Source organism: Diceros bicornis, chromosome 2, assembly GCF_020826845.1.
Source record: "Diceros bicornis minor isolate mBicDic1 chromosome 2, mDicBic1.mat.cur, whole genome shotgun sequence".
In the NCBI taxonomy this organism is placed as follows: domain Eukaryota; kingdom Metazoa; phylum Chordata; class Mammalia; order Perissodactyla; family Rhinocerotidae; genus Diceros; species Diceros bicornis.
In genome coordinates, this window is record NC_080741.1 from 23,213,181 (window position 1) to 23,240,885 (window position 27,705).

Here is a 27,705-nt window from a genome sequence, read left to right on the forward strand (position 1 = left end):
TATTCAGTTGTCTGCATAAAATAAAATACTCTTATCCGATTTAAAATATGATTTGTGATAAGATAAATCACTCTGGTGCATTCACTGTTTTAATTGCTCTAAGCTCTGCCTCTGTGATTTTGTCATTTTTTTTTCTTTTATTCCTCTACATGTGCTTTTTTCCTCCCAATTTCGTCTTCATGATGTTTTCTCTCATCTTTGCTCCTTTCTCCTCTCCTCCAGCCTGACAAATGTGTATTACTAAGGACTTCTAGTGGCTAACACTGGAAGTGCCTCTCAGAAATGCCCATGAGGGTAAACATTTGGTCCATCCCGTGTGCACTAGGTGTCAGAGCACCTGGTAGAAAGTAAGGAGGAATGGACCTTCCCTGTCCACGGGGCCCTGGCGTGTACGTACAAAGAGAGCAGGAATTGATGGCCGCCACCTTCGGAGGCAAGCTACTGCCCAGAACAGGGGCAGTTCCCTGCTCCTCAGGCACCTGAGCCTCCCAGCTTAGAAGGGCTGTTGCTATGACAACATGGCAGGGCCTGGCTTTGACTGGAGTGTGGGGACAGGAAGAAACCTCTCAACAGAACCTAGGGTGGTAAATTGATTGTTTTGACTACATGATAGTATTTATTTTCATGAATTTTGTACTGAATCCAAATGGTTATTTAGGTGAGGACAGGAGAAACCTTTATTACCCTGTGTATAATTAGCATAATGCCTTTATCTTATATTTACATGGTGATTCCCTTCAGAAAGTGCAGTTTAATTAAAACTTGAAGTTTAATCTATGAAATGCTGGCCTTTCTAAGTGTGCAAATATGATGATATGTTAATTTAGAGTGAGAGGTGATAGATGGAGGCATTGATTGTGGTAGAGGAGGCCTTTTGTCATGTGAAAATTCAGCCAGGTCTCTACAGATGAGATGGGATATTACTTTACCGGATTTGATCTGAAATCCGGTGCATATGAGATTCAGATTGTACCAGTGTTTAGATAAAAGTCGTGTAACCGGAGAGCCACAGTCATTCCTTAGGTAGGTACCATCCGAGCTCTGAAGTGAACTTTATGAAAAGTTAGAGCATATTGAAAAGCTAGAGAATTCTTGGCTTCCTGCATCTGGGCCCTGGGTCACTCATAACTCATAATTCGCTCCAGATTTATATAGTACTTGGCGTCTATTCTCTGGCAAGAAGTGATTATTAAAATAGTTGAGTACAGTGTCAGGCTTATATGATGCCAAAACCATACTTAAGTTGAATATGATAGAAACTGAGCGTTTAACTATACTTCGCAATAAAATTGCATTGGAGACTTTGAAAAAAACTTTCAGAAAGATTTTGATACACTCTCGCTTTTATAGTCACGCTTTTATAGTCAGTTCTGCTATAACACTTGTTTTGAAAATGCAAATTTATTTGTGTGATTGATATGTTAGGGAATCGTTTTAACCTAACGCACATTTTGTGTTTTCTTGTGCACAGTTTTGACCACAAGAAACACTAGTGAACACAGAAGACTGCAACTGGGTGACCTGAATGCACACAATACACCCCTCAAACATCTGCCAGCCCCTCAGCTCACTGAGTGTGTTAGGAGCGATACCCATCCACACCTCATGGTACAACTTTCCATCAGATTTCAGATCCCTCTCCTTCCACCCCTTCACAGTAACTCACAAGCTGCAACCCTTCCGACACCCACTTCCACAAGCAAACTGCAGGTCCTTTTCAAGGTCCAGTGCCACATTCGTTGTAGCATTTTTGCATTCCTGAACTGTTTAACGTATGCAGAACTGTGCTATTGCTTTTATTCGGTTCCTGTCTTTTTTAATGTGTCACTGCAAAATTTTTGAATGTTGTGCCCCTATCCTTATTTTTCCCACAAACCTTGCAGTTTTCATTGCACAATTTTGTGTAGTGCAGTGATTTTTAGGAACACATATGTCGCATTGTAGCAGAACTGTCAGTACTGCAATTGTATTCTCCACGATGACCAAATGACCGAATCCAGAGCTCCTCATACCGTGGACCCACCCTCCTTCCCAAAACCCTCCTCACACATATGTGAATGTTTAATATCCTTGTACTGTTCCTTCCCCTGGACCACTCCTTCTGTGTCTCTTACACTAGTTCTCTCTGGTGATTAATTTAAGTGATTCTGGAGCATCACTGTGATGTTTTAATCTCATTTATCTTTAAAATTCCTCCCCTGGAGATGCAGACATTCTTTCATCTCAGCTACTACCTCTGTGCAGAAAATTCCCAATTTTCAATGCCAGAACCAAGCTTCCATACAGTTTCTGGTTGCTGCTGCAGATTTTCACAAGACTGCCCTGTTGTTACCACTAATTCAGCTCAACTAAGGTGGGACTCCACATCCTGAATAAGTGCACATATTGAGGTCGCTTTGTAAACTGTGACATGGTTTACAACTGCAGGATGTGTTCCAGTTTTATCTATCCAGTTCACCCTCTGTGTCTTTGGCTTTTTCTTCTGTGCCCACAGCAAATCGGTCCGAATCCTGCTTTGTCCCTCCCTACATAATCTCTCAGTCCCATCCTTTCTTTCCCAACCCTTCTGCAGCCGCCCAGGTCTCTCGTATAGCAGTGGCTCCCTGCCTTCTTCCTGTCCCAGTTTTCACGCCCGGCACCCCCCATTTCTTCCTTCATGCTTTGTCCATAGTTCTGAAATTCCACTTTGATCACAGCGCATCTCTGCTTAAAATCCTAATCTTAAAATCTGGCCCCTCACTCCTTCTCTAACCGTGTTTCCCTGCCTTCCTCTAAGGTGAATGCCCGTGCCTAGAGAGCTTAACGATATTTCACGTTGCTTTCTATCCTGCCCCCTCACCATCGTGCCTGCAGTGGGGTCCTGTATGCAGTAGCACCCAAATATGCTCCTCTCTATATTCGTTAATGATCCGGTAGGGCTTTTTATCTGGCAGAGCTTCAGGTTCTTTCTATAATTTTTCTATTATAGAGGTTTTTCTATTATTTGCATAGTGAAAAATGTGGAAGTGGAAGCAAAGTTTGCTGAGGAAACAAGGATGAGTTACTCTGGAAACGGTTTGTTACTCAGAAAATGTTTTCATAGTGACCTTGCTGGGAGGGATGATGACCACAGCGATTAATGACATGGCGAACCGCGGCCCCTGGATGGTAACCAGCTCCCTGCCCTCCCCAACACAGCAGAGTGTGGCCACAGCCCTCACCTGCGGGAGATGGAGAGGGGGGCTAGGTTTAATTGTAGCATGCACCTGGGCAAAGACCCCCACAGCGATATAACTGTGGCACCCCAGTGCAAATGTGTGACTTTTATATTATTTTTAAGCGTTAAAAGCTACGTTGCATTTTCCAACAATAACCTCGTAAATGGTTTCTCTTCCACTCATTCAACTTTGTGACATTTTGCTGTACTTGGAAGCTTTAGGGAAAGAAAATGTTACCTCTGAATTTTAGTTTAGAAGTCCTGGATCTTCTAAAGTGTTCCTGCTTTGATTCTAAAATTCTTCACCCACATAGTAGTAATAATTATTGTAAAATGTTAAAAAGAAAGGCAGTGTTGTTAACTCAGACAGATGTTACTTTCAAGAGCACAGAAAAAAGCACCAAAGCTTACAGATTCCTGAGGGAATTTCGTTCTTATTTTCTGTCCCATTCTCAGCATTGATGAACCAGCTCTCTTCGTATGTCCATGTAGCACAAGGGTGACAGTCCTCCAGTGACACTGACCTTTAGAGGCTGCCATGCAGATAATTCTGATTAGAGGGAGAAGACTGTTTTGGATTGCGTTCATTCATCTTCTCGAGACCTCCATCCTTGATTCACATTTGCCATTTTCTTATTCATCCCTGGAGTCCTGAGAGGCAAGTCCTGCTTTGGTCTAATCCTCCCAGGATCTTTCCTGAGCCTAGTGGTACCTGAAGCCACACCTGCCACCTGCTCATTCACTGTCCATCAAGGCCTACCATGGATCTTCAAGACTGCCTTGGAACTCTGGGGTGTTCAGTGGTAGGAGCCAGGTGTATCACTTTTACAAGTCCATTGGGAATTTTGAGAATGATGCTCAACTATTTGTGTTTGGGAAGTTATGTGTCACATAGTCACAGAATCTGTGTAAAAGAACAAGCCTTTTAGGGGCAGGCCACATGGGTAGTGGTTAAGTGCGGTGCATTCCACTTCCGCAGCCCAGGTTCGCGGGTTGGGATCCTGGGCGCTGACCCACACCACTCATCAGCCATGCTGTGGCAGTGACCCACATACAGAGTAGTGAAAGATTGGCATGGATATTAACTCAGGGCTAATCTTCCTTAGCAAAAAAAAAAAAGAGAACAACAACAAACCTTTTTTGCTATCTGGCCATTTTCTTTTATAACAACTTGAGCACCTCTCAGACTTTGTAACTTCATTAGAAACAGCTACAACGAAGCAGCAGCAGCAGCAGTGTGTTAAGATGGGGACGGCAAAGGACGGAGTTAAGAGGGGGGCCTTTTCTATCTGAAACTGAGGGCCAAAGCAAGATAAAGGGAAAAAATCTAGAACTCAGAAGATGTTATTACTGTTATCATTAAACTTCTTTCACCCAAGGACTTAAAATTATTGGCAAGTTACTTTTGTAATTATCACAATCTGTGTTCCTAGGATGAAAGGAGATTCCGTGTATTGTTTGAAATCAGACATAAGATCCTTACATAAAACCATAGACTTGCTTATTCTGAAAACAGAATTTTCTGACTTGATATGCAAATTTCAAAACATAAAATAAAGAAGCAGGCTATAGAAATCTAGTAATATAAAATATATTAATATAGTAATAGTCCTTCATAACCATACCTATAAACAGAGAAGTTTGCTTTATACTTACATGGGGAGTTACTTGTTAACAGAGCATTCTTATGAAAGGCATTTCTGGTTTCTTTCCAGCTTAATAAAATATGAATTTTAATTTTTATTTTGCCTTTAGTTGAAACTTTCTGCTTTACATCTGCTTGAGTCCTGTATTAAAACCTTGTATTAGAATTGATCAAATTTATGAAATAGTTTTTCAGGCTATGTTAAATCCATAGATTTTCCTAATGCATTAGTTCTAGAAATTTAGGAGGTACTGGTAACTGGACACTAATGTGAAATCCATTAGCAACAACTGTATAAAAGCATCTTGTACTTGATAAACAATTTGCATGTCCACGTGGTGAGTTACCACATGAGTTGCGTGTCCACGTGGTAAGGGCTGGCAGCAGGATGTCTGATTGCTGTGCCAAGACTTACGCCTATGCATTTAGAGGGGATCGATGAAATTAATGCATTTGCATTAATGCAAATAATGCTCATAGAGCCAACCGCTCTACTGGGCCTCGTGCTATATTGACATATTAATGTAATAGATACAGAGAAAATAAGGCAGTTTTTCCCTTTGACTCATTTCTTGATGTTGCTCCCCACATATCTGCTTTTGTCTAGTCTGAGATGCTTATTCTAGTAGTTTCACATTAAATATAAATGATTTCTCTTTTATAATGATGAATTGTTAAGTGGAGCCAAGTAAATTGTTCATTGTTGTCATTTTTAAAAAATATTTTCCCAAAGCACTTTATAGAAACATTATTTAAAAAAAATAGTTCTGGATCAATGTTAATAGTTGAGATGATATTACCATACTGTGTGTAGTGCCTATCAGGAGTTACTAAATCCCTCTCCTCTCGTACGTTTTTCTGGTTGGAATGCCCTTTCTTCTTCTTTGCCTAGGCAACTGCTACTCATATGTCAAGACCCATCATGGATTGTGGAAAAGCAGAGGCTTTGAGGTCAAACGCAACACCAGTTCTGTTGTTTATTAGTTACAGCCCCTCCTTTGCCCATAATACCAGATGACCTTAGGAAAGTTGCTTAACTCTCAGGTCTTCGGTGTTCACATCTGTAGAACTAACACCATAAATACGCACCTCACATGGATTTTGTGAGCATTAAATGAAATAGAAAGCACCAAGTACATACCTGATGCAGAGGAGGCCTTGAATTACTTTCATTTTGATTCATTCAACCAACACTTGTACTATTTATACTCACAGCTCGTTATCAAGCAGCAGACCCAGACATTGGTCCCCACGAGATCTAATGGCATCCCCTTATTGTCCCTGCTGTATCCTCAGTGCCAAGTGCTCTCTGTTCAATCACAGTGTCAGCTGAATGACAGCAAGACATCAGCCCGCTGGGTAGGCAGACGGAAGGCGCATTGCCTGGTCCTGCCTCTCAGCCTGCTGGACCCTTAACCTAGTGTGCTCCTAGGAGCTCACAGTCCCGGGAGCTTCCTTAGGAACACTGAGAGGGGCTCCTCTCTCTCACTCACGGAGAACTTAGGCAAATACTGCAAGAGTTGAGGATTAATGAACTCATGCTCTGGACAAGAACTACAAACTGTTTACCATACATTAGTTTAATTATAAATATGCACCCTAACTATAAATATGTACCCTAAAACTATGAAAAGATATAAACTGGCAACTTCTCCTCCCAAAGGAAGTGGTGAAAACATTTAATACCAGGCGTGGCAAAGTGATTATCTCTGCTAAGGTCTGGATGTGTTTTCTCCCGGCCTCCTCTCAGTTCTGCTGATTCTTTACTGTGTGCCTGCCTTCTCCTAGGCTGGTTCCCTCCCAACTCCCCTCTAACATGGTCTGCAAATACCTACTGCTGTTTACTTCCAAACCTGCTGGGAATGGCTTCTCACTCTGTTTGCTTTCTCCACCCTGGTCTGTTAGCCTCCTTCATGTTTTATGTACTGCTCATAAGTGAGGGGGGGTGCATGTTCACTCCCATTGTCGGGAGAAGAACTGTTATATTGAAGTCCAAGCCAGAAATGGAGCATCAATATGGACGCCGTGACACCACCAGTACCCCACCCCATTAAATATCCCACCAACCTGGCTTAGGAGTATTTAACTTTGTCACACCCATAGCACGTGGGCTACAATGACAATGCCACATTTTATCGTGGTTACTGTTTGCTCGTAGTCCTGGGTCAGCAACTATTCTTTATTCATTCTCAGCACTTAGCTCAGGGTTCCACACTTAGGGGAACTCAGTAGATGACTGTCCCCAAGAATAAAGGATTGATCCTTTGAGCATTACAGAGCGCAGGAGGCAGGGGAGTGTCCCTCTCCAAACCCTTGAAATGGATGTGCATTTCTGAAGCCTTGTAGGTATTTTACAGCTGAAAGGTGCATAACTATTTAACCTTTGTTGATACTTTTTTTTTTTCTTGAGGAAGATTAGCCCTGAGCTAACATTTGATGCCAGTCCTCCTCTTTTTTGCTGAGGAAGATTGGCCCTGGGCTAACATCTGTGCCCATCTTCCTCTACTTTATATGGGACACCACCATAGCATGGTTTGACAAGCGGTGCATCGGCGCACCGGGGATCCAAACTTTTGAATCCCTGGCCACTGCTGTGGAGTGCGCGTACTTAACCGCTATGCCACTGGGCCAGCCCCCCTTTGTTGACGCTTTTAAACTGGAAGATGCTTCTAAGAATAATAATGCACTTTGTTGTTTCTCTGACCTTCATCACACCAGGCTTTTCAAGTAAAACTAAAATTAGTAATGGGTGTTTGAAACATTGCCAGTGAACATATGAAAGGAAGGCATACGCATTCAGCTTATTTTGGGCTACCAGAAAGTGCTCTGCCAGGCCCCCTAGATAAATGGGGAGTCAGCTGTGACATCGGCCATTTGCAAGTGTTTTCATTGTGCCAGCCGCACACATCCTTTCATTTAATCCTCACAGTGTTATGACGGTAGTGTCTTTTATTAAACTCATTTCACAGGTAGGACGTTATGGCTCCATGACGTTTGATGTCTTGTCCTAGATGACAAAGCCAATGAACAGCAGCACCAGGATTTGAACCCAAAGAAGCCTGTGCTCTTCCTGCCCCACGCCACCCCCAGTGTGAATCTGTTTTGACCGCCTTCCCCCGCAGGTTGTCTGCATGTGTGAGCCTGTGCTTTGTGTTGCTGTTTTGTTCTCCTACATTCCTTCTGGTATTGCCCCTGTACTGCCCATTTGCTTCATGACCAGGTTCATTTCATTGCTTGTGTGGTTTTTGTTTTTGCTTTTTTCCTGTCTGAATGATGGAGGCACTGCTGGCCAGGTCTTTGATACTAAGCTATGACAACCACCATCCTTGCTTGAAGAAGTCCTTGCTGCTTCATATCTCTCATTTGGCTCGACATCAAAGCTGAAAAAGGTTACTGATGATGCTATGAACCTTTTTAGTATGCAGATTATGTAATGGTACAAATGACTTCATATCAGTGTAATCGAGTTCTTAACTATTCATTTTTATCACTGCCTGTTCAATATGTCAAGCTGTAAAATAGAGTATTTTAATTTACAGGAATGACTCAGATGTTGAAGAAAGAATGTGAAAATACTGAATTCCAATGTGCAAGCTCTGCCACTAGGCTGTGGACTTCTTGAAGACAGGGGCTATATCCTGCAGGTCACTGTGTCCCCAGTTCCTACCCAGGGGCTGCCTATAGTAGACCTTCCATGAATCACGAATGAAGGCATAAATGAACACCTGCTTTGGCCTTCGAACCTTTTGATGTTTACTATACTTTTCTTAAAACAGGGGAAGTTGATAAATGCTGTGTGACTCACTTTAAGAATCTGGTGTACTTTTTAAGAGGCGTGTTGATTAGGCTTTAGTTTAAATAAGTGTAACTAATCAAAATATGGTGTTCTTTGAGTTATACAAAAAATTCAACCTACGTATATTTAGTTTCTATAAAATAATTACCGTGGCAGTTAGTGATAAATACTATAAAGAAAAACAAGGCAGAATTTAAAGGAAGGGAGAATGATGGATTGGTGTTTGTTATTTAAAATAGAATGGTCATGTAAAATAGATGAGTAATATTATAATGCAAAATATTTGGACGTTTAAATACAGAAAGTTAGAATCTACATTTAAAGCAAGCATCATAATTATACCGATGTGAGTCATGAGAACTGAATCTGGTCATCCTATTTTCATGGTGATTCTAAAGCCAAAAATGTTACTTCAGATAGATCTTTTCCTAACATTTTGGTGAGTAAAATAATTGATCAGCTGTGCCCTGATCGTTTTTCTTATTCAAGGTTGGCTCTTAAAACAAGCACATGTAATTTGAAACAAGAACTCAAAATAGAAAGTTTTAAAATCATTGATAGGAACATTAAAAATACTAGTTTGAGTGATATCATTAGTGATGCATCAACTAAATGCTGTTTTTTGGTCCTCGTTGTAAGTTTTAAACCAATTTTCAGATGAAGGCATTTTGAAAATGGATAAGGTATGTAGGTGTTGAAGGCTTCTATAAGATGAAGTTGGAGATTTTGTTAAAATGAATGACTGAAATGTCATAATGTGTTTATGACTTAAAACACAGATCAGGTGTGTACACGTATTTATTTGAAGCTTTGCGCATTGAAGTGAACTCAGTTCGGTACTGACTCAAGGTTTAAACTCAGTGTTGTACAAGCCTAACTGCCCTGGAAACATCATACTCGCAGTCTTGTTTAAACCATCACATGGAGATGTGTGATTTTATCATTTTTCACATACATTTTGAACTTGAGTAGTAGGAAGTCGGATAAAGAGTATTTTGCCTCATCACCTCAGCCTGTTCTCAGGGGAAGAGCCCCATGCACGTTTGCAGACCAGTGTCCAGCTGTCAGGTGTCATCTCGTGTCTGGATGTTCCCTTTGCAGATGATCCAGTCCCTCAAGGCGTTGATTGAAAATGCAGATGCTGTGTACGAAAAGATTGTACATTGTCAGAAGGCAGGTAAGTACAAGTTTGTTTCTTTTCTGTAAAATAAAATGAGTAGCATCATATATTTTGCCTCTAACTATTTCATCTTTTTGATACTATATCAAGAAAATCAGATATGAAAATTATTTTTCCATGGCTAAAGAAAATACCAATTCACTGGGTCTCAAGCCTGGATGACAAACTCAGCTGGGAGGGAGCTTTTAAGATATACTGACATTGGTCTGGAGTGTGGCTTAAGATTTCATAGCTGTTAAAAGCTCCCAGGTGCTTCTAATGAGCAGCAAGATGAGAACCTCTGCTCTCATCTCTTTCCTCAGATTTTCCTGTGCTGCCAAACCCCCCAGTCACCCTGACTTTCTAGCACACACTAGGAAAGGTGAGGCTTGAGCTGAGAAAGAATGAGTTCTTAGAAAGGAAAATGGGCAACAATTACAACCTCTTAACACTTCTTAATGCACCAGCATTTTCAAATGCTGATGAATTTATACTAGATGCTGATAATTTATACTAGATTATAAAATTCTACTTAGACACACAAGCATGTAATTAATTTTAACTGTGATAAAACCAAAAAATCAAGTGTTTTCTGCATTGTAATTAGAATAGACAAAATTGAGTTCTTTCAATTTTTAAATTTTGTTTGAGTGTCAATTTGGAAGATTCTAATATGGAGATTATTTGTAATTCTGTCCTTAATTTCTAAGGTTTTTAGTTGCTTTTCTTTAAGATCAAGAGACTATATAACTATTATGCAGCCTGGGGAAAAAAATCATCTCTTATTTCAGAAATAAACTTGTTTAAAATAGATTAAAGACAAGGATACATGTGACAATTTTCTTTTTTGGTATTTATTGAAGGAATATGCACATTAGTGACTGATCAACAGACAAAAATCCTCATCTTGTTAGCAAAATATTGGCGAAGTGATCTTTCTACATCTAGTCCTTTCTGGGCTAATATTCCCTACAACCACAACTAAAACAAGTTACTTCAAATGCCATTTTTCTCATGTCACTGCCCTACACATAATCATCCAGTAGCTTACTAAAGTCTGTTGTATCAACTCTAACCTTCTAACTTCCCATGCAAGGTCATCTAACCAACTGGCCCACCCATTTTGCCAATATTATATAAAATTTATTAATTAACTCATCTGTTCATTTAATAAATATGTTTTGAACTTCTACCATGCATAAGGTACTTGTAAGAACTATTACATAACAAAATATTAAAAAATAGGCAAGATTGGTTTTTGCCTTCTAGAACGTTCAAATCGAACAGGAGATATGAAAGTAATCACACACAGTCACATGTATTGAGTCCTTACTGTGTGTAACTCAGGAGTCTGAACTCAGTTTGTGAGGCAGTGGGGAGCCATTGGCTTTTGAGCAGAATGGGAAAGAGACTGAACTTTAAGGTGATGATCGAAAAGCTGTGTGCAGAAGATTTTCATGGGCAGGACCCAATTGGAAGGCTCTGGGGAGCAGTGAGAAAGGAAAGGAAGTGACGGTGTCCAACCAGCCTGGCCTTTGGGCTGCCCTTCCCTAATCCCTGTGTGTTCCTACTTAGATTTTCACAAGTCCCCCCTCTGGTAAGACTTCCCTCTCCCTCCTCTCTGCCAGTCTGTACTTTTCTTCTTTTTGTCTCAACAGTTTTACAGGAGATCTTTTATGATTCCAGGATTTATGTTACCTAACCATTCTATTCAGCCCTTCAGATATGTATTTGGGCAGCTGATAGAGCTGCTTCAGTTACTGTATATTTTATTAATGTGTTCCATCTTCCAAACAGGATAGTAACATCCTATGGCACCAGGTTTGCATACTGAGTGACTCTGTATTTTACTTGTGACATCTGTTCTAACATTCTGCACAGAGTAGTCGCTCAAATATTAACTGACTAAATGTGATTTGACTTCTATTGAATATTCGATTCTATTAAACGCATGTATTCCTATGAGAATTGTGGACTATTAGAATTTGAGACTACATTTATCAGGAAAAAAGAACTGTTTATTAATTTAACAATTTGAGTTATTGTCAATTTTTTTGCAACTTCATTGGTTTATGAAATTTGGTGATTTCTAGCATAATGCAGCTTTGTGTTATTCTGTTTGATTTCATTAGGGGATATTTTTGCTTGTATTTAAAATGCTGAAGAGTCTTGTCTATTAAGGATTTTGCTAGGAAGGGGAAAAAGAATAACCATTATGTACTGTTCAGGGTTCATGTTGCTCTGGGTTTAAAGACCTTTAGAAGCACGTAACGATCATCTTTTGGTTTCCGCAGTTACTGCTGAACGCCTACACAGCTCTCTATTATCCTAAGTGCTTATTTTAGAATCCTTTGATCTTTTGTTTCTCGGGTTTACAGTTATCGTAAGGGCAGATAGTCATTAGTCATAGGAAGAATTGCTAATTTGTATTGGGCTCAAAAACATTTGCATAAGATTTTAGTTTTGATAAGTAATTGTTATTCTGCTTGTAGAACTTTAATCTCGCAATGACACTGAAGATATAGGTCACCAAAGTGCTGCAAGAGAGGATTATTTTAGAAGTATTTCAAATTTTTAAACACAAATTTATATTCTTATTAGATAAACCTTCATTTAAACAATTAAGTGAAAATAAGGAGTTACACTCCCTCCTCCAGGCCCATGTTAAAAAAGTGCACCCAGTCTGGACAGGTTCAACCTCCTGGCTATGGAATTGATTTTTTTTTTTTTTTTGAGGCAGATTGGCCCTGAGCTAACATCTGTTGCCAATCCTCCTCCTTTTTTCTCCTCAAAGCCCCAGTAGATATCTGTATGTAATAGTTGTACATCCTTCTAGTTCTATGTGAGATGCCGCCTCAGCATGGCTTGATTAGCAGTGCATAGGTCCACGCCCAGGATCTGAACTGGCAAACCCCGGGCCGCTGAAGGGGAGCGAGAACTTAACCGCTACACCACCGGGCCAGCCCCTGTAATTGATTTTTTGGAGATACAAATGCGTATGCTGATGTTATTGGGAAGAGGGAGTGAGGCAGGAAAGGAGTGCTGGGAAGTGAATACCCCCAGGCAAGGTAGGCTGGGAACCTGAGGCCCCGGGCGGGCAGATGACCCAGAGGGACCCTGGGGTAGGGGGCCCTTTAATCAGCCTGCGTAGCCCACTCTTTTAAGAAGAGAGTATGGCAGCACAGAGGGTTGAAGGGTTAAAGGGAAATCTTAATAAGAAAACCATGTTTCTAGGAGTAAGAAAGATCCGGGGAAGAGGTGAAGAGGAAGGCAATAAAAGATGAGAGGGATTGAGGCTGGAGGAAGTGAGGAGGGCAGGAATCAAGTTCAGTTGTGAAACACTTGACCTTAGCGAGAGGAAGGACTCTTCTTCCTGGTTAATACAGAGAGCTGTGACATTCAGAGAAATTCTGAGAGAGAAAGGAGTGTTTTCCGTTAGAAGGTAGACAAGGATGTAGTGCCATAGGAGAGCAGCAGCTTTGGCGTGTGAAAGAGGGGACTGAGGACCGGCCAGAGCCTGGGAGCGTTTGTTCAGTGCCAGTAAAAGGGACTAATTGGATGTGAGATGGTGCAGGAGTGATGTGGGGTAAGTGGGTCTGGGCCCCCATGTGAGTGAGAAAGATCAGTGATAAATGGCAGCGCTGTACAAGGAAGAGTGTGTTTACATCGATGAGACAGGTGCATACACTCACGTGCACACATGCTCCTAAATCTAACAAATGCTTGTTCTTCCAAGAAATAGCAAAGTAGGTGATTGGTAAGGAACACGTGCAGGGGATCTGAACAGGAATCTGCAGTGGGAGAAGCACCATAAAAGTTCATAAAAATTCTTTTTTAAAAAGTTGATAAAAGATCAGCCATATTCTTTCAGAGGAACAGTCTTTTCCACTTTCTAATGTCTTTCTCTTTCAATGGCCAGAATTAGCAACCTATCTTTGAATTTTAATTCCTTTTTTAGTCACTGAATTGATCTAATAGAAGGAAACCCAGACTGCTCTGCTTCAGTGCATTGGGTGTTTTCATCAGGTGAATTTAAATAGAAAATAATTTGTTCTCTGGAAAGGAAAAAAGAAATCAGTGACATACATCCTGTCAAGGATGGTGTATTAACACCTGCATTTAATCTCCACTCCCTTCTGAGCCTCATTAAAATGACAGTAAGGGTTGTTTTTTTAAGGCATAAACCCATAAGGACAAGGAAAATGAGAGCAACAAAATTTTGGAAACTGAAAACCAGCTGAACAAGTGATAACTGACTTAGCTGAGTCAGGAGAGCTAAAGCTGAGGTGGGGACCTGACAGGCATCTGATTTGCGCTGCAGACCACCCCCCACCAGCTCAGGATGTGGTGGCACCTGCTGCCTCTGGAAGTGGGGGTAAAAGAGAAGAGCTGCCTCAAAGCTGGATTAAGAAGCAATTAGACCCCAGATGGCCAAGAGACTACATGTGTCCTGGCAGCGGGGAGATTAAAAATAGCAAAATTCTCATCCACTATGGGGAGTTTAATAGGTGACGTTTGGAAAAAAAATCTAACGAAACAACATAAGCATATTATTTAGAAATATGGACGTAAACACTAAAAAAGGAAACTCAGCTAAAGGGTTTGAGTGTAACTGGCTTCTGGAGAGGAGGAATTGGTGACAACTATTTGGCTCTTTAAACTATGTGCATGCATGATTCTGATAAAAATTAAATTACTACTAAATTTAAATTTAATTTAAATTACTAAATTGAAAAAAAAGAGAAGAAAGGAATCAAGGATGGGAAGCTGCCACAGGAATCCCTGACTGCGGATGTTTCCTGAGAGGAGGACGGGGCCACGCTCACAAGGTTGGGGCAGTGTTAGGTGAATTAGCTGAGGTTCCTGCCGAGGCCGCCTGCCAGCCTCCCTGGCTTTGTGGGCAGGCCTGGTGCAGAGACGGTGTCTCTGTGCCCCGGTGGGCGAGAGCCTGGTTCCTCTTCTGGCAGAAGAATTGCTTCTGCACTCTCGGAATGACGGAGGGAAGATCAAACTCTAAATGAAAGAAAACCCAGTCCACCCAGGCCTGTTTACATGGAGGCTTCTTTCTAAAAGCTCTAAGGGATTCTCCTGCACGGCAAGCTTGCGTCTTTACTGAGTACAGTGGGATATAAGGTGACTGTCCAGATAATGGAAAGCTTTAATTACCCTTCATTTTAATCAACCTAATGGAAAATTTTCTGTAGTGGATTCTGTACATCCCTGCTTTCTCAAATCTGGTTTGCCAAAAATAATTTGGACTTTCGATGACTCGGGGTCATCTTGAGAAGCGTGTGTTATTATTCTTCAGTTTAATGGGGCAATTCCTCCAGGAGCCTTTACGTTTTGGAGGATCCTTAACCTGTACCCTCGATGGCCTTGCTCTGCCTGTTCAGATCAGGGTTACTAGTTTAATTCCATCTCCTCTCATTCAGCTTTCAGTTCTCACTGCTAATTTGTACTATATTTCCGACTGTCTGTACACCACTCGGTTTTTTTCCTTTCTGATTTGCTGCTTCTGGTCTGCTGAGCAGTTGGCATCTCCCCTGTGACCAAGCTTGATAGGTTTATCTTATCTAGATGAGAGCCCGACACACTTCCACATGGGGAGAACAAGCAGAAAATCAGGCCAGGCCTACGTGGCCTGGATTTGATTGGCAGAGACCTTTTTTATTTCACAAACTTCTCAGATCTCAGTGTGTTCTTAGGACCTGAGGTTACCGGATAAGTAACCTGCCACCATCCATCACTTGGTTTACTCACATCATTATCTTACCCAACACAGTAAATATTAAATCATCTGTAAGAATCATTCCAAAAGCACTTCACAAGTGTTCTGTTTGAAAATATTCACAAAAGGAAACCTGGGAGACTGTAACTTTTGTTTTCGTTTACGTCAAGATGTTTCTCAGCTCTGTTTTACAAAAGAGGTTCTTCCCTGGGGATCCAAAGACCTATATTCTGTGCCCTCTGTCTGTATGTCTTACTGTGTGATATTAAGTTAGTCACTTGACCCCTTTCTGCCTCATTTTCCTCAATCTAAGTGACATTGGATTATATGATGCCCTGCTGGCCCCATGGGTTCTAAAATGCAGTGACAGAAGATCAATTGCCTAAGCAGCAATTTTGGAATGGCTTGATTGCAGTTACTTAAAAAGATTACAAGATGAAACAAGTAATCCCGTACAGTGGCACAGGACACCTAAATTGCAGCCCATCAGCATGAGTTTCAAGGGGGAAAGTGAATGCCTAACTTTGAAGGTGAAGAGTGGCCTCTGAAGGTGAGACCCACAAACCTGAGTCAGACTCCCATAACTCCTTTGGAACCCTCAGCATCTTTCCTCTCCTTAAAGAATGGGTGTTGAATCACCTGATCCTCTCCTAGGCACTTCAGTTAAGTAACAATTAGTGAAGCCATGGGAAGGCAAGAAGTAGCAAGGTCTTCAGTGGCCGGCCAGCCTACCCCTCCTCCACCTTTTAATCCCCCCCAAAGGAACCTTCGTCACTGATAAGGGAGGGTGGAGGGAATGATCACAAAGGTGACTACTAGGCCAACTCAGGGCAAAAGCGTCACAACAAGCAGCTGGTCTCCAGAAAGCTGCTGTCTCACCACACCCAGCCGTCTCCTGTGCCCATCACCCCTCCGGCTTTAAGATCCCCACATCGACTGCCATACTAACAGCGTTTCTCCGAGTGTGGTCAGAATCTCCTGAGGTGCTTGTTTAAAATGCACTTTCTTTGCTTCTCCCCCCAGTATTGAATCTTCGGGGTGGGGCTCAGGAGTTTGCATTTGATTGAGCACAGTCAGGTTTTGAGAACCTGTCTTTAGAGAGTAGAGCAGAGAAGGGCCCCCCTGGGTTCATGCTTACCTCTGAGCCTCCTTCCTCTGGCCCTCAAAGGGACAAGTGACCGCTCAGACTCCAGCATGCACTTGCTTGAGGGATTAATTGGCAGCCAAGTTGTCTTTCTCGAGGAGTGTATTCCTCCTTCCTAACATAGCTCTCACTAGTGAAATCTCCCCAGTGCCCTGAATGCAAAGGAGGGAAACTGGGGGACTTATCCTGTGAGCAAGCCCCAAAGCTGTGTTTTCTTGTCATTTCTTCCTCCCTCCTTCCTTTGTAAACCCACAGAGTCTCTGAAAGCATCACTTTTCACTTAAATAGTAGCTCTCAGGGTCATCTTAGCAGATGCTCTGCTGGGGAGGAGTTGGGCTGCTTTCAACTCTGGCATTCCCATAAAAATTTTTTTATTATTATTCTATTATACTTGTTTATTAAAGCTGAGAAGAACTACAATTCAAGTAAAGTCCTCAAATAAATTAAATCATCTTTCTCAGACAAATAGCAGAAGGTTATATATATATGTATAAAACCTAATAAATATCCTTGGGTCTAAAGTGAAGTAAATAGCCTAGATGATCTCTAAGGCTTTTCCAGCTCTCACATTCTATGGTCTACAAATCCTGTAATATAATATGAATAAAGGATTATAGTGGGTAAAGTGAACAAACGCATTCTAAGAATGCTTTAACAATATTTAGAGATAAATGTTCTTATAAGAATAAGGAATTTAAAGCAACTATAGCCTGTATTCTTTCATTATAGGTCAGTGCCATGTCAAAAACATGTCATTACCCATGTTAATATATTAAAGGAAAAACACAGTCATGCATTTGTAGAATGTGTTCATTGATAAGATGTTGTACTAATTACTTATTGGAGATTCAGAAAAATAGTGAAAGGTCTCTGCTGTCATTGGAGGTTATAAAACCCAACCAAGCAGTGGTGTAGATAGTAGGTACAAATGAAGTTTGAAGAAAGGGGCAAGCCCAGAGGGTTTTGTAGGTAGGGAAGGAGGTGGGCCTTGAGCTAGGGGCTTGAGGGAATGCAGGACCCCTGTAAGCACAGCTGAAGGAACAGGGCTTTTTAGGTGGGCCAAGGGGTAGAGGGCTTCCTTCTCAAGGTGTGCTTTCCACGCACATGAAATATGTTGTCCTGGCTGAAGGGCAATGTCTGCTCCAGGAAGCAGCAGAAATTAGGGTTGGAAATACAGGTGGGGTCAAATGATGGAAGCCTTTAAATTCAAGGATAAAAATGTTTGGGGTTGATTTTCTGGGCCAACATTGCCCAAAGCCTGATTCAGGAAATACTAATCATGTTCCTTGGGCAGAGGATTTCATCACCTAATCTTCATGACGCAACTTATTCCCCATTGGAGATTGGCAGTACACATTAGCATGCTAAATATCCCCTGGTTTAACTCAGCATTTGCCAAACATGTTTGGTTATAAAGCCCTTTTTTCACATTCTGTCAACATCTTGAACACGTTAGGAAATTGCTATAGGCAGTGGGGTCACTAAATAGTTCAGGACAGGCCTGGGGACTCACTGATTGACTCATCTTTCTCCTTTGCCCTCCATGTTCAAATACTACTCCCAACAATGGAACGTGGATGCCTTCCTATTTAGAATAGGAAGAAGTTGATTGTGAAGGTCTGTTTTAGGTGTAGTGAGCATGAGATCACAGTAGGATGGTGTCTTGTCCATTCAGGCTGCTCTAACAAAATGCCACAGACTGGATATCTTATACACAACAGGAATTTCTCTCTCACCTTTCTGGAGGCTGGGAAGTCCAAGATCATGGTGCCAGCAGATTCAGTGTGGTGGCTGCCGAGGTCCCACTTCCTGGTTCACAGGCAGGGCCTTCTCTCTGTGTCCTCACATGGTGGGTGGGCTAGGGAGCTCTCTGGGGTCTCTTTAGGAGAACACTAATCCCATTTGTGAAGTCTCCACCCTCATGACCTAAGCGCCTACCAAAGCGCCCTCCCCCCCACCCCATTCTTATACCATCACACTGGGCATTAGGATTGCAACATATGAATTTGGGGGGGATGCAAACATTAAGACCATAGCAGGTGGTCAAATGGAAATAGCCAGTAAGTTGTTGAAGCAGCTGTAGTGAAGCCGGGATGGAGTCAGGTCTGCGGATAGAATTGGCATCACCCAAATGGAAGAATCACTTGGGTGGATGAGTTCTTTAAGGAAGAAAGGGTTAGGAGGAAATACAGAAAATCCTGGGCTATGATTACGAGTCTGTAGTTCAGAACTGGATGTTTTATTTTAACCTCGATGTGTGAAAGCATCCCAGTGCACCCGATCCCGGGGCCCTGCTCTGCTGTCTCTTTTTTTTTTTTTTTTGCGAGAAAGATTGGCCCGGAGCTAATATCTGTGCCAGTCTTCCTCTATTTTGTATGTTGGATGGTGCTACAGCCTGGCTTGATGAGCGGTGTGTAGGGCTGCACCCAGGATCTGAACCCACAAACCCCAGGCCGCTGAAGCGGAGGCGAACTTAACCACTATGCCACCAGGCCGGCCCCTGCTTTCTCTCTCTATTTTTTTTTTTTTATTAGGAAGATTAGCCCTGAGCTAATATCCGTTGCCAATCCTCCTCTTTTTGCTGAGGAGGATTGGCCCTGGGCTAATATCTGTGCCCATCTTCCTCTACTTTATATAGGACACCACCACAGCATGGCTTTACAAGCGGTGCGTTGTCCTCGCCCAGGATCTGAACCTGCGAACCCTGGGCTGCTGAAGTGGAGCACGCGAACTTAACTGCTAGCCACCAGGCCGGCCCCTGCTTCTCTTTTTTCCATAGCAACTGTTACCTTCTAACTTACCATATAGTTTACTTATGTTCGTTGCTTACTGCGTGTCTTCTTCCAACTAGAATGTAACTCCTTGAGGGCAGGGATCTCTGTTTATTCATAACGCATCCAAACGCCAAGAGCAGTGCCTGGCGCAAAGCTGCACTCAGTAAATAAACGTTGAATTGAATTGAACATGGAATGCTGCGTTTATTTGTTCCTTCATTCATTCACCAGACATTGAATAGCTCCCTACTCTCAGGCTGACAGAGCTGGGGACTTCACTTCCCGCCCTGGGGGGGGCTCCAGGTCGAGGGTTGGAGACAGGCCGCCGGATGACGAGCTCCCCCTGCACCGGGTTCTCTATCCACTAGCGAGAGGGCCGTGCTGTGCGGCCGTGACAGCACACCCTGTGATGGATTTGTCAGGGGCGATCATTGAACCAGGTTTTAGAACAGGAGCTGAGTCAAGAAGGTTTGTCAGGGAGCAAGGCAGGCGGGGACAGGAATTCCAGGCAGAGAGAAGAGTACAGGCAAGGCCGTGAGGTCCACACTAGCTGCGGCCGTGACAAAGACACCGTGACAAAGATGGGAGTAGCAAATGAGGCTGCGGATGCAGGCAAGCAAACAACAGAAACCCAGAAGCTTTTAACATAACGTTAAACCACAGAACTTGACACATTAGACTGCATGAAAAGAATTCTGGGTGGCAGAAACTATCAGAAGCAAAGTCTCAACAAAAACTACAGAAAAAAACTTTAGCATTACATATCAGAAAGGGCTACTATCCGTATATGTAAGGAACTCCTACAATGGGTAGGGAAAAGGCCAGCGACCCCAATGTTTGTCGTCTCTGCAAAGAGTATGAACACAGTTCGCAATAAGGGAAATTCAGAAGACTCTAAAACGAAATGAAAAGATGTTCAGCCTCGTTTATAAAAGATGCAAACCTGTTCCGGGTACAGGGAATACAGTTATGAACACAGAGGCTAATTCCCTGCCTTCATGACGCTGAAATCTAGTTGTGGGAGACAGAAAACAAAAAAGCAAATAAAACAGTGTGTCAGACAGTGATGAGTGTTTTGGAAACAATAAGGCAGAGAAGGGGTTAGGGGGTGCTGGGGTGGGGGAAGAGGGTGGCACTTTTAAATAAAGTGCTCAGCCAAGACCTCGGTGTACTGGTGATGTTTGTACAGACATGATTGGAGGTGGAGAGCACGCTTTTCAAACACATGGAAAGGGATTATCCCAGGAAGAGGGGCCACCGAGGCAGAGGCCTTGAGGTGAGAGCATTTGATGTGTCAGAGGAGGAACTAGCAGGCCAGTGTGGCCTCCGCGCTGTGAGCGAGGGGAGGGGAGCCTGGAGCCAGAGTTAACAGTGGGCAGGCCAGACGTCGTGAGGATGTTGGTTCTGCTCTCAGTAGATGGGAGGGCTTTCTGAGGATCTGACCTGGAGTGGCTGCGTCAGCCTGGGGATAGGGATGGGGGCAAGCGCCGATGCTGGAAGACCACTCACGAGGAGGCGTTTGCAACAGGCCAGCCCCATCAATGACTGTGGCTTGATCTGGCCTGGTTGGGTGGAGGTGATGTGAAATGGTTACAGTTTGGATATTCTGAAGGTCGTGCCATCAGGATTTATTGATGGATTGGGTGTGGGGTAGGAGGACAGAAAGAGGGGAGTCAGTATGACTGCAAGATTTTTAGCTGGAAAGTGGACGCTACTATTTACGAGATGGAGAGGACTGGGAAGGAGAGGGTTTGAGAGGGAAGATCAGGGGTTTGGTTTTGCACATGTTCAGTTTGATGTGCCTCGTTGACTTCCAAGTCTAAAGTTTAGGAGAGAGGTCCAGACTGGAGGTGATGAATTTGGAATCTATAAGCGCAAAGATGAGTCTTTTAAGTTTGGAGATCAAGATCATCTAAGAAGAGAGTGTGGATAGAGAGGATGGAGCCGTGCCCTCCGTGTTTACGTGTCGGGGAGATGTGGAAGAACAAGTACAGGAGGTGAAGATGCAGCTAGACAGGTGGGAGGAGAACCCTGGCATCTTCTGGAAGTCAAGTAAAGGAGGTATTTCAAGGAGATGCCATTTTTCATGCATCAGATCCAAACTTTTGTATCAAAGACCCCAAAGCTCTGTCACACACAGATCGTGATGGATTGGTGAGCATGTGGGGGAAACTAATAACTGCACATTGTTGGGGGGATGTAAATTGGGTCCACACCTGGAGAAGGCCATATGGCAGTTCATTTCAGAATTACAAATTATATACACTTTGACCCAGCAATTCCATTTTTTCAAAGTTTCTTTTACAGATATGAGCACATACTGGGGGAAAGACATGTGTACGGAATTCTCTTTGTAACATTGAGAACAACCTAAATGTTACCTAAATGTTCAATAGGAGGGCTCTCGTTAAATACATTATGATAGATCCATATAATGGAACATTATGCTACCATAAAAAAGAATAAACAAATATGTGTGTATATATATTCACCTGCGCACACACACACTACATATGTATACATATATGAGGCAGATCTTACATATACATATAGGTAAATATATGTATGTATAGTTTTAAAAGGCAAAGCAAACAGTGTATGCTATTTGCTAATATTTATTTCAAAAGATTTAGCAGGAGAATAGAGCCCTGCGTGCTTGCAGGTGGGTCACTGTCTTTGGAAGGAGACCTAAGAGGGAATAACAGCGGTTGCCGGGTGGGAGGGGAGATGGGGAAGGGAAAGAAAATTTCTGTATTCCAGTTTATGCTTTTTAAATTGTTGAGCCATAATGATATATTATCTGTTCAAAAATTAAAATAAGAAGAGGTATAAAAAGAAAGGGAGACGTGGACAGGGGAGGTCACGAGGGCCTGGTGTGTGATGGCGGTCATGCCAAACAGTGGTGGAGAGGAAAGAACTGACTGAAGAGGAGCAATCCAAACAGAGATGTCCCAGGTATAAAAACTAGTCTCAGTATAGTCCGGTGAAGAAGGCCTCTTTACTTTTTAGTGACATGGAGTAAGGAGGGTCCTGCTAAACACATGATTCCTCGTAGGATCCCACCCCAAGTGAGTCACGTGGCCTGTGTTTAGAATGGTGGCATGGTACTTAGATTCCACAGAGGACCACAAGTTATGCATCTTGAGCTCACCTAGATTTACCCAGGTGGAGCCTGCTGGCAGAGGAAGGAGAACCTCCTTCATGTAATTCGTTCTCGAACTGTGCTCCTGTGGATTTGGCATCTCAGGATCTTGTCATCCATCTGGGTTTCGTGGATATGTTTAAGAGACCTGGTTTATCTATTCCACCTCATGTGGAGTGGGATTTAACAGCTCAAAATTCATCTTAAAATAATTTGGCTTTTGTTAATGCCAAGAATGTTGAGGAAGAAGGCCAAGAAAAAGAGACTACCAACTGGAACTATATAAAGATAATTAGGCATTTCCATGTCTCCATGGGGATTATGGTGTAAACGCCCACGTGTCAGTGGCACACCCAAACTTCAGACCTCTGGAGTTTTGGGGCAGAGTGTATAGTTTACAAAGACTGTATGTTTTAACAGGTGTTACAGGTAAATTAGTTGGAAAAAATGATCAGATATCCATATTTTGTTCTCAGGATACTTTGAGGTTGTGCCGCAAGACATGCTCAGACCATGTTATTTTGAGGTACTTTTAATACTATTGATAAATTGATCTCTTGAATAGGGTCCCAGATAGACCTGTGTTATATGGAATTCCACCTTCTAGGAAGTATCGCACTACACCTAATTTGGGAAAGTTGAAATAAAATTATAAATATATATTTCTTTTGTCACCATTTGAAAGATTTTACCCTTTGCTTTTGTTTTCTATTTTCAGCACACACAAAAATATTTTTAAACTGGATATGTTTGTGATAAAAGAGCTCTTTAGACAACAAAGTAAATTTTGATTTGAAAAACTAATCTTTAAGTATATCAGTTTAAGATCAATATGTCTCTCATGGGTATTTTTTAAAATTATATTTGCTTCTAAAAATTTTTGGCCATGCGCTGCATAGTATATTTTAGATTCATATCATTTAGATTGGTAGAGAAAAATCCCAACCAGAATGTTTGAAAGGTCATCTGCTTTATGTTTGGCAAGAATAAATGGCATCCATTTCAGTCGAAGAGGAAACGATGCCATGTTTCTAACTGAGCCCCCCTTCCCTTCAAAGCAAAGCCTCTTTTTTTCATATGTTAGTATTGTATATATCACATATTTTTAAATTTTTATTTAATTTTTATAACTGTTTGGTTTTCATCTAAGCTTATCTGTGATGGGAAGCAGGAGACTTGATAGAGGTGGAAATTTCTCTTCACTACATTCCATTATATGCAGTTGTACTAATGTTCTTAGTTAATTTAATTATATCATCTTAGAAAATTTACAGTCGTGTATTAATTTTTATAAAACATGATACTTTATCAGCATTACGTTTCACTTTTTATCATTAAACTTTAAGCCTCTCAAAAAAAAACTTTAAAATATTTAACTTATAAAGTATTTCTGAAATAATAATTGGAAAACTATATGAAACCAACACCTACCTATATAAAAAATCTATGCTGTTTAGATTTTTGAGAGATGACATCGAAAGAAGGAATAACTTCCTAAAATACAGTTCTTTACGTAAAAATCAAATAATATACTTTTGTGTGGCCATACCAACTTTTAAAATTTAACATTATAGCTGTAAATCGAAAGGCTAGACAATTTGTGCAGTCTTCACCTTGGACGCATGGCCTAGCCTTGTTCTTTGTTCACATGACCTGTGTCTTCACTCACTTTAGATCAGAACAGAACTAACTCTCGTAGAAATCACCTAGTATAGGTTTTCATTTGTCCTTTCTGTGCTGTTTCATGACCTGCTATTTATTTCCTTAGTTCTCAAGTTCATTACCACAAAGGATTTTGAGCAGATTTTTTCCTTGGTTAACATTCCAGAAGAAAAATAACCCACACCTTTTCCCTAGGAACAGAAATTTGAGGTCATGGAGTTGGAGGAACCCAGTTGTAGTTCTTTGGCCCAGAGCAGCCAAGGCACAGAGACAATCCTTTTAGCAAGAGAGCAGCCACAGCAGGCCCAGCCAGATCTATGTTAAGAGACATGGCCATTCACTGCTCTCTGCACATCAGTTACTCCAGGCTTTAATCCACGTTCCTGTGCGTTTCATTGGATTTGTGTAATATGTTCACAGACTTCCAACTTTTAATGCCTTTAAACACTCTGTGTATTTTGACTGTTAAATAATATAGCACATTGCAATTATATAATGTCACACTTCTCAGAAGACTATTAACCTAATTAGTATTGGTTTTCAAATGTAGTTTACCAAAATTTACAAAGATTTCAATTTCTTTGGCCAGAATTAACTGTTACCTCGTCTTACTTGGGTGGCGATGTCATAGCACAATCAAGGATTCCTGGTTTCTTCCCCTACCTTGTTAATAGTTGCCCCAAAATGTGACATTTCACCTTTAAAGAAAACGTGGGCAAGGCCACACTTTATATGAGGCTCTTATAATGCCAGTGGGTTTAAATCAGACTAGTATCTGGGATATTGACTAATAGAAAAAATACAATTATTTTGTCAAACAACTAACTTCAAAATAATGTGAAAAACTACACATGGCTCTAAAATACACAAATTTATGATGAAAATGTGTTAGCATAGTATTTGGAAGATACTGGAAACATAGAGGGTAATAGAATTTGTTCTTGAAAGAAAAACAATCCCACTTCTCATTCCCTCATTATTATTGGCCTGGTTTCTATTTCTGAAGCTGAAGATTGCTTTCGCAGTAGGGATTCTTGTCACTACGCAGCAGCAGCAGCCGCAACACAATCAAGAACCTGCCTCCCTCTCGCTTCCCCCCAGCGTCTGCCTGGTAGCACTCCCCAAGTCCACTAGGCAGTGCTTGGGCCATGTGAGCCATGTTCTCTTAGCTTAAATCTGTAAGTTAGAAACTTCTGAATATTGATTTTACAGATGGTCCTGCAAAAGAAATTTTCTGAGGATCAATAAAATTCTAATTATTTTCAGAAGTATGTAGGTTTTCTCTTACCTCTAATTCATCAGTGAAAAATAGTTGTTATTTTAGAGCTGGAAAACCGTGTGTCAGCCCTGAATGCCACAGATGAAGAAATGGAGGTTCCGTAGAAAGCCGCCTTGGTATGCATCTTCCCACAATGCCCCAGAGCCCCGCGTGGGACACCCCTTGGTGGTGTCCGCTCGCTGAGGGAATGACAGAGGCAGTGTTCTGTTCTTTTCACCTGCTCAGGAGAAGCTGGTTTGGGCAGTTCTCCTGCATCTTCTTATCCTTTAAGAATTACAAGGCTCCACTTAACGGGCATTATTAAAAGCCTGCCTGTGAGGGCTGCTTCTAGGCACAGCACCTATATAAATGAACAGTCCCTTCCCACAGTGGAAATAATGGCAATATAGACAGGCAGATAAAAGACACATTGATAATTAGTAAACTAGGAACGTGCAAAAAAGTCAGATATTTACTTTGTGTAAATACAAAGGGATAATTGCATATCAGTGGGATTAATAGTGTAGTTAATAAGAAGGCAGGAGGTAGAACTAACCTGTGTAAGCTGACCAGAGGAATGGCCAGCAGAAGTGGCCAGGTTATGGGGCCGGCCCTGTGGCTTAGCGGTTAAGTGCGTGCGCTCCGCTGCTGGCGGCCCGGGTTCGGATCCCGGGTGCGCACCGATGCACCGCTTCTCCGGCCATGCTGAGGCCAAGTCCCACATACAGCAGCTAGAAGGATGTGCAGCTATGACATACAACTATCTACTAGGGCTTTGGGGGGAAAATAAATAAATAAAATAAAATTAAAAAAAAAGAAGTGGCCAGGTTTTGTTTCTGAACAGAGTAATGGGAGGTGAACACATCCTGAGGCCTCGCCGGCATCCTAAGGTCATGATGAGCCGTGCTGGCTGCTCACGTGCCCTGCATCCTGGGCTCTGTCTGGTCAACATCTGCTGAGGACAGGAGCTAAGCAGAGAGCCTTTCTCTAATAGAGTTCAGCTTTCCTATCGCTTCACTGAGGACACTGAGGCCAGCCACAGGAAATCGTACAGGACTCCCTGTCTTCTTATTATGTAACTTTCTAATATAATTGCTTACGGTTTTGTAACAGGTGCAGGGGCAATCAACTCCACCATAGGAGGTGTTTACTATCTTCTCATTTTCTGTCTGGTCACTTAAGTGAAGACACAGGATGGACTTTTCTCAGGTTTTCAGAACTTTAAACTTGTCAGATTTATTGTTTTTACTTTATTTTGTAAGATTAAATAATCTAATCTACGTTACCAGCTGTTTGTAATTTATTCTTTAAAGTTTTACATTATAATATATAGTCCCTATATGCCTACTAAATCTCCCATACATAGTGTGTTTCCTAGTACAAACGTCCTGATTTGATATTGCACCTACAGAATTTATTTTGGCATCAAATTTTAAAAAGCAGCAATTTTTATGTGTATTCTCACATCATCATTTTAATACTGTTGCCCTATTTCCTGTGCTAATGCCTCTAAACTCAGCCATTGTATTCCAGAACAAAATTATAAAGATTTTTTAATGAAAGAGTTGTCAGTGAGCTGATAGCACTAGTTCCCATGCTTCTAGAAATCTATAGCTTTTTACAGAATGTTCAGTGTATTTAAGTTGTAGGACTCAACACAGCATATAGTCAAATGACCTACACATGGTGTGTGATCAATAAATGTTAATGGCTGACCAATTAGTGTTATTACTTCAAGCATCAAGAATTACTTTCATTATCCAAAAGGATGAGACCTTTTGTATCTCAATATTATGGATATTGACTGTTAATTATAAAAACAAAGAATTATTCTGAAAAAACTACATGTTGAAGGAATCTTAGAAAATAGTTCAGTTTTACCTCTCCAAGTAAATATTTCTGATTACGTTTCACGTTAGATCCTTTTAAATAAAAGTGAAACTGGAAAACATAGGGGAAAAAAATCTTGGTCAAGATAAACAAAATAAATAAATATTTGTATATGAGAGCTGGGCCAGTCATTAAAAAAGAAAACGTTGAGTCTTGACTGTCTTGCCTGCCTACCTTCTCCTCTCCCTCCCTCCCGCCCTCTCTGTCTCTGTCTCTGTCTCTCTCTCCCCCCACCCCCCTTTTCTTCCTTCCTTCCTTTCATCCTTCCTTTTTTAGGATAGACAGAGTTGACAGTACCGTAATTCTTAGGT

At 41.6% G+C, this 27,705-nt stretch overlaps 1 protein-coding gene across 3 annotated transcripts in view; it reads left to right on the top strand.

Moving 5' to 3' along the window:
* The window catches only part of PLCL2 (phospholipase C like 2), a 257,610-nt gene that overhangs the window by 205,711 nt on the left and 24,194 nt on the right, over positions 1-27,705 (top strand). For all 3 annotated transcript variants that reach the window (XM_058553648.1, XM_058553666.1, XM_058553657.1), the window contains one exon: positions 9,739-9,814. In XM_058553648.1, coding sequence (XP_058409631.1) covers positions 9,739-9,814 — 76 coding nt within the window. The remainder of the gene's footprint in view (positions 1-9,738; positions 9,815-27,705) is intronic.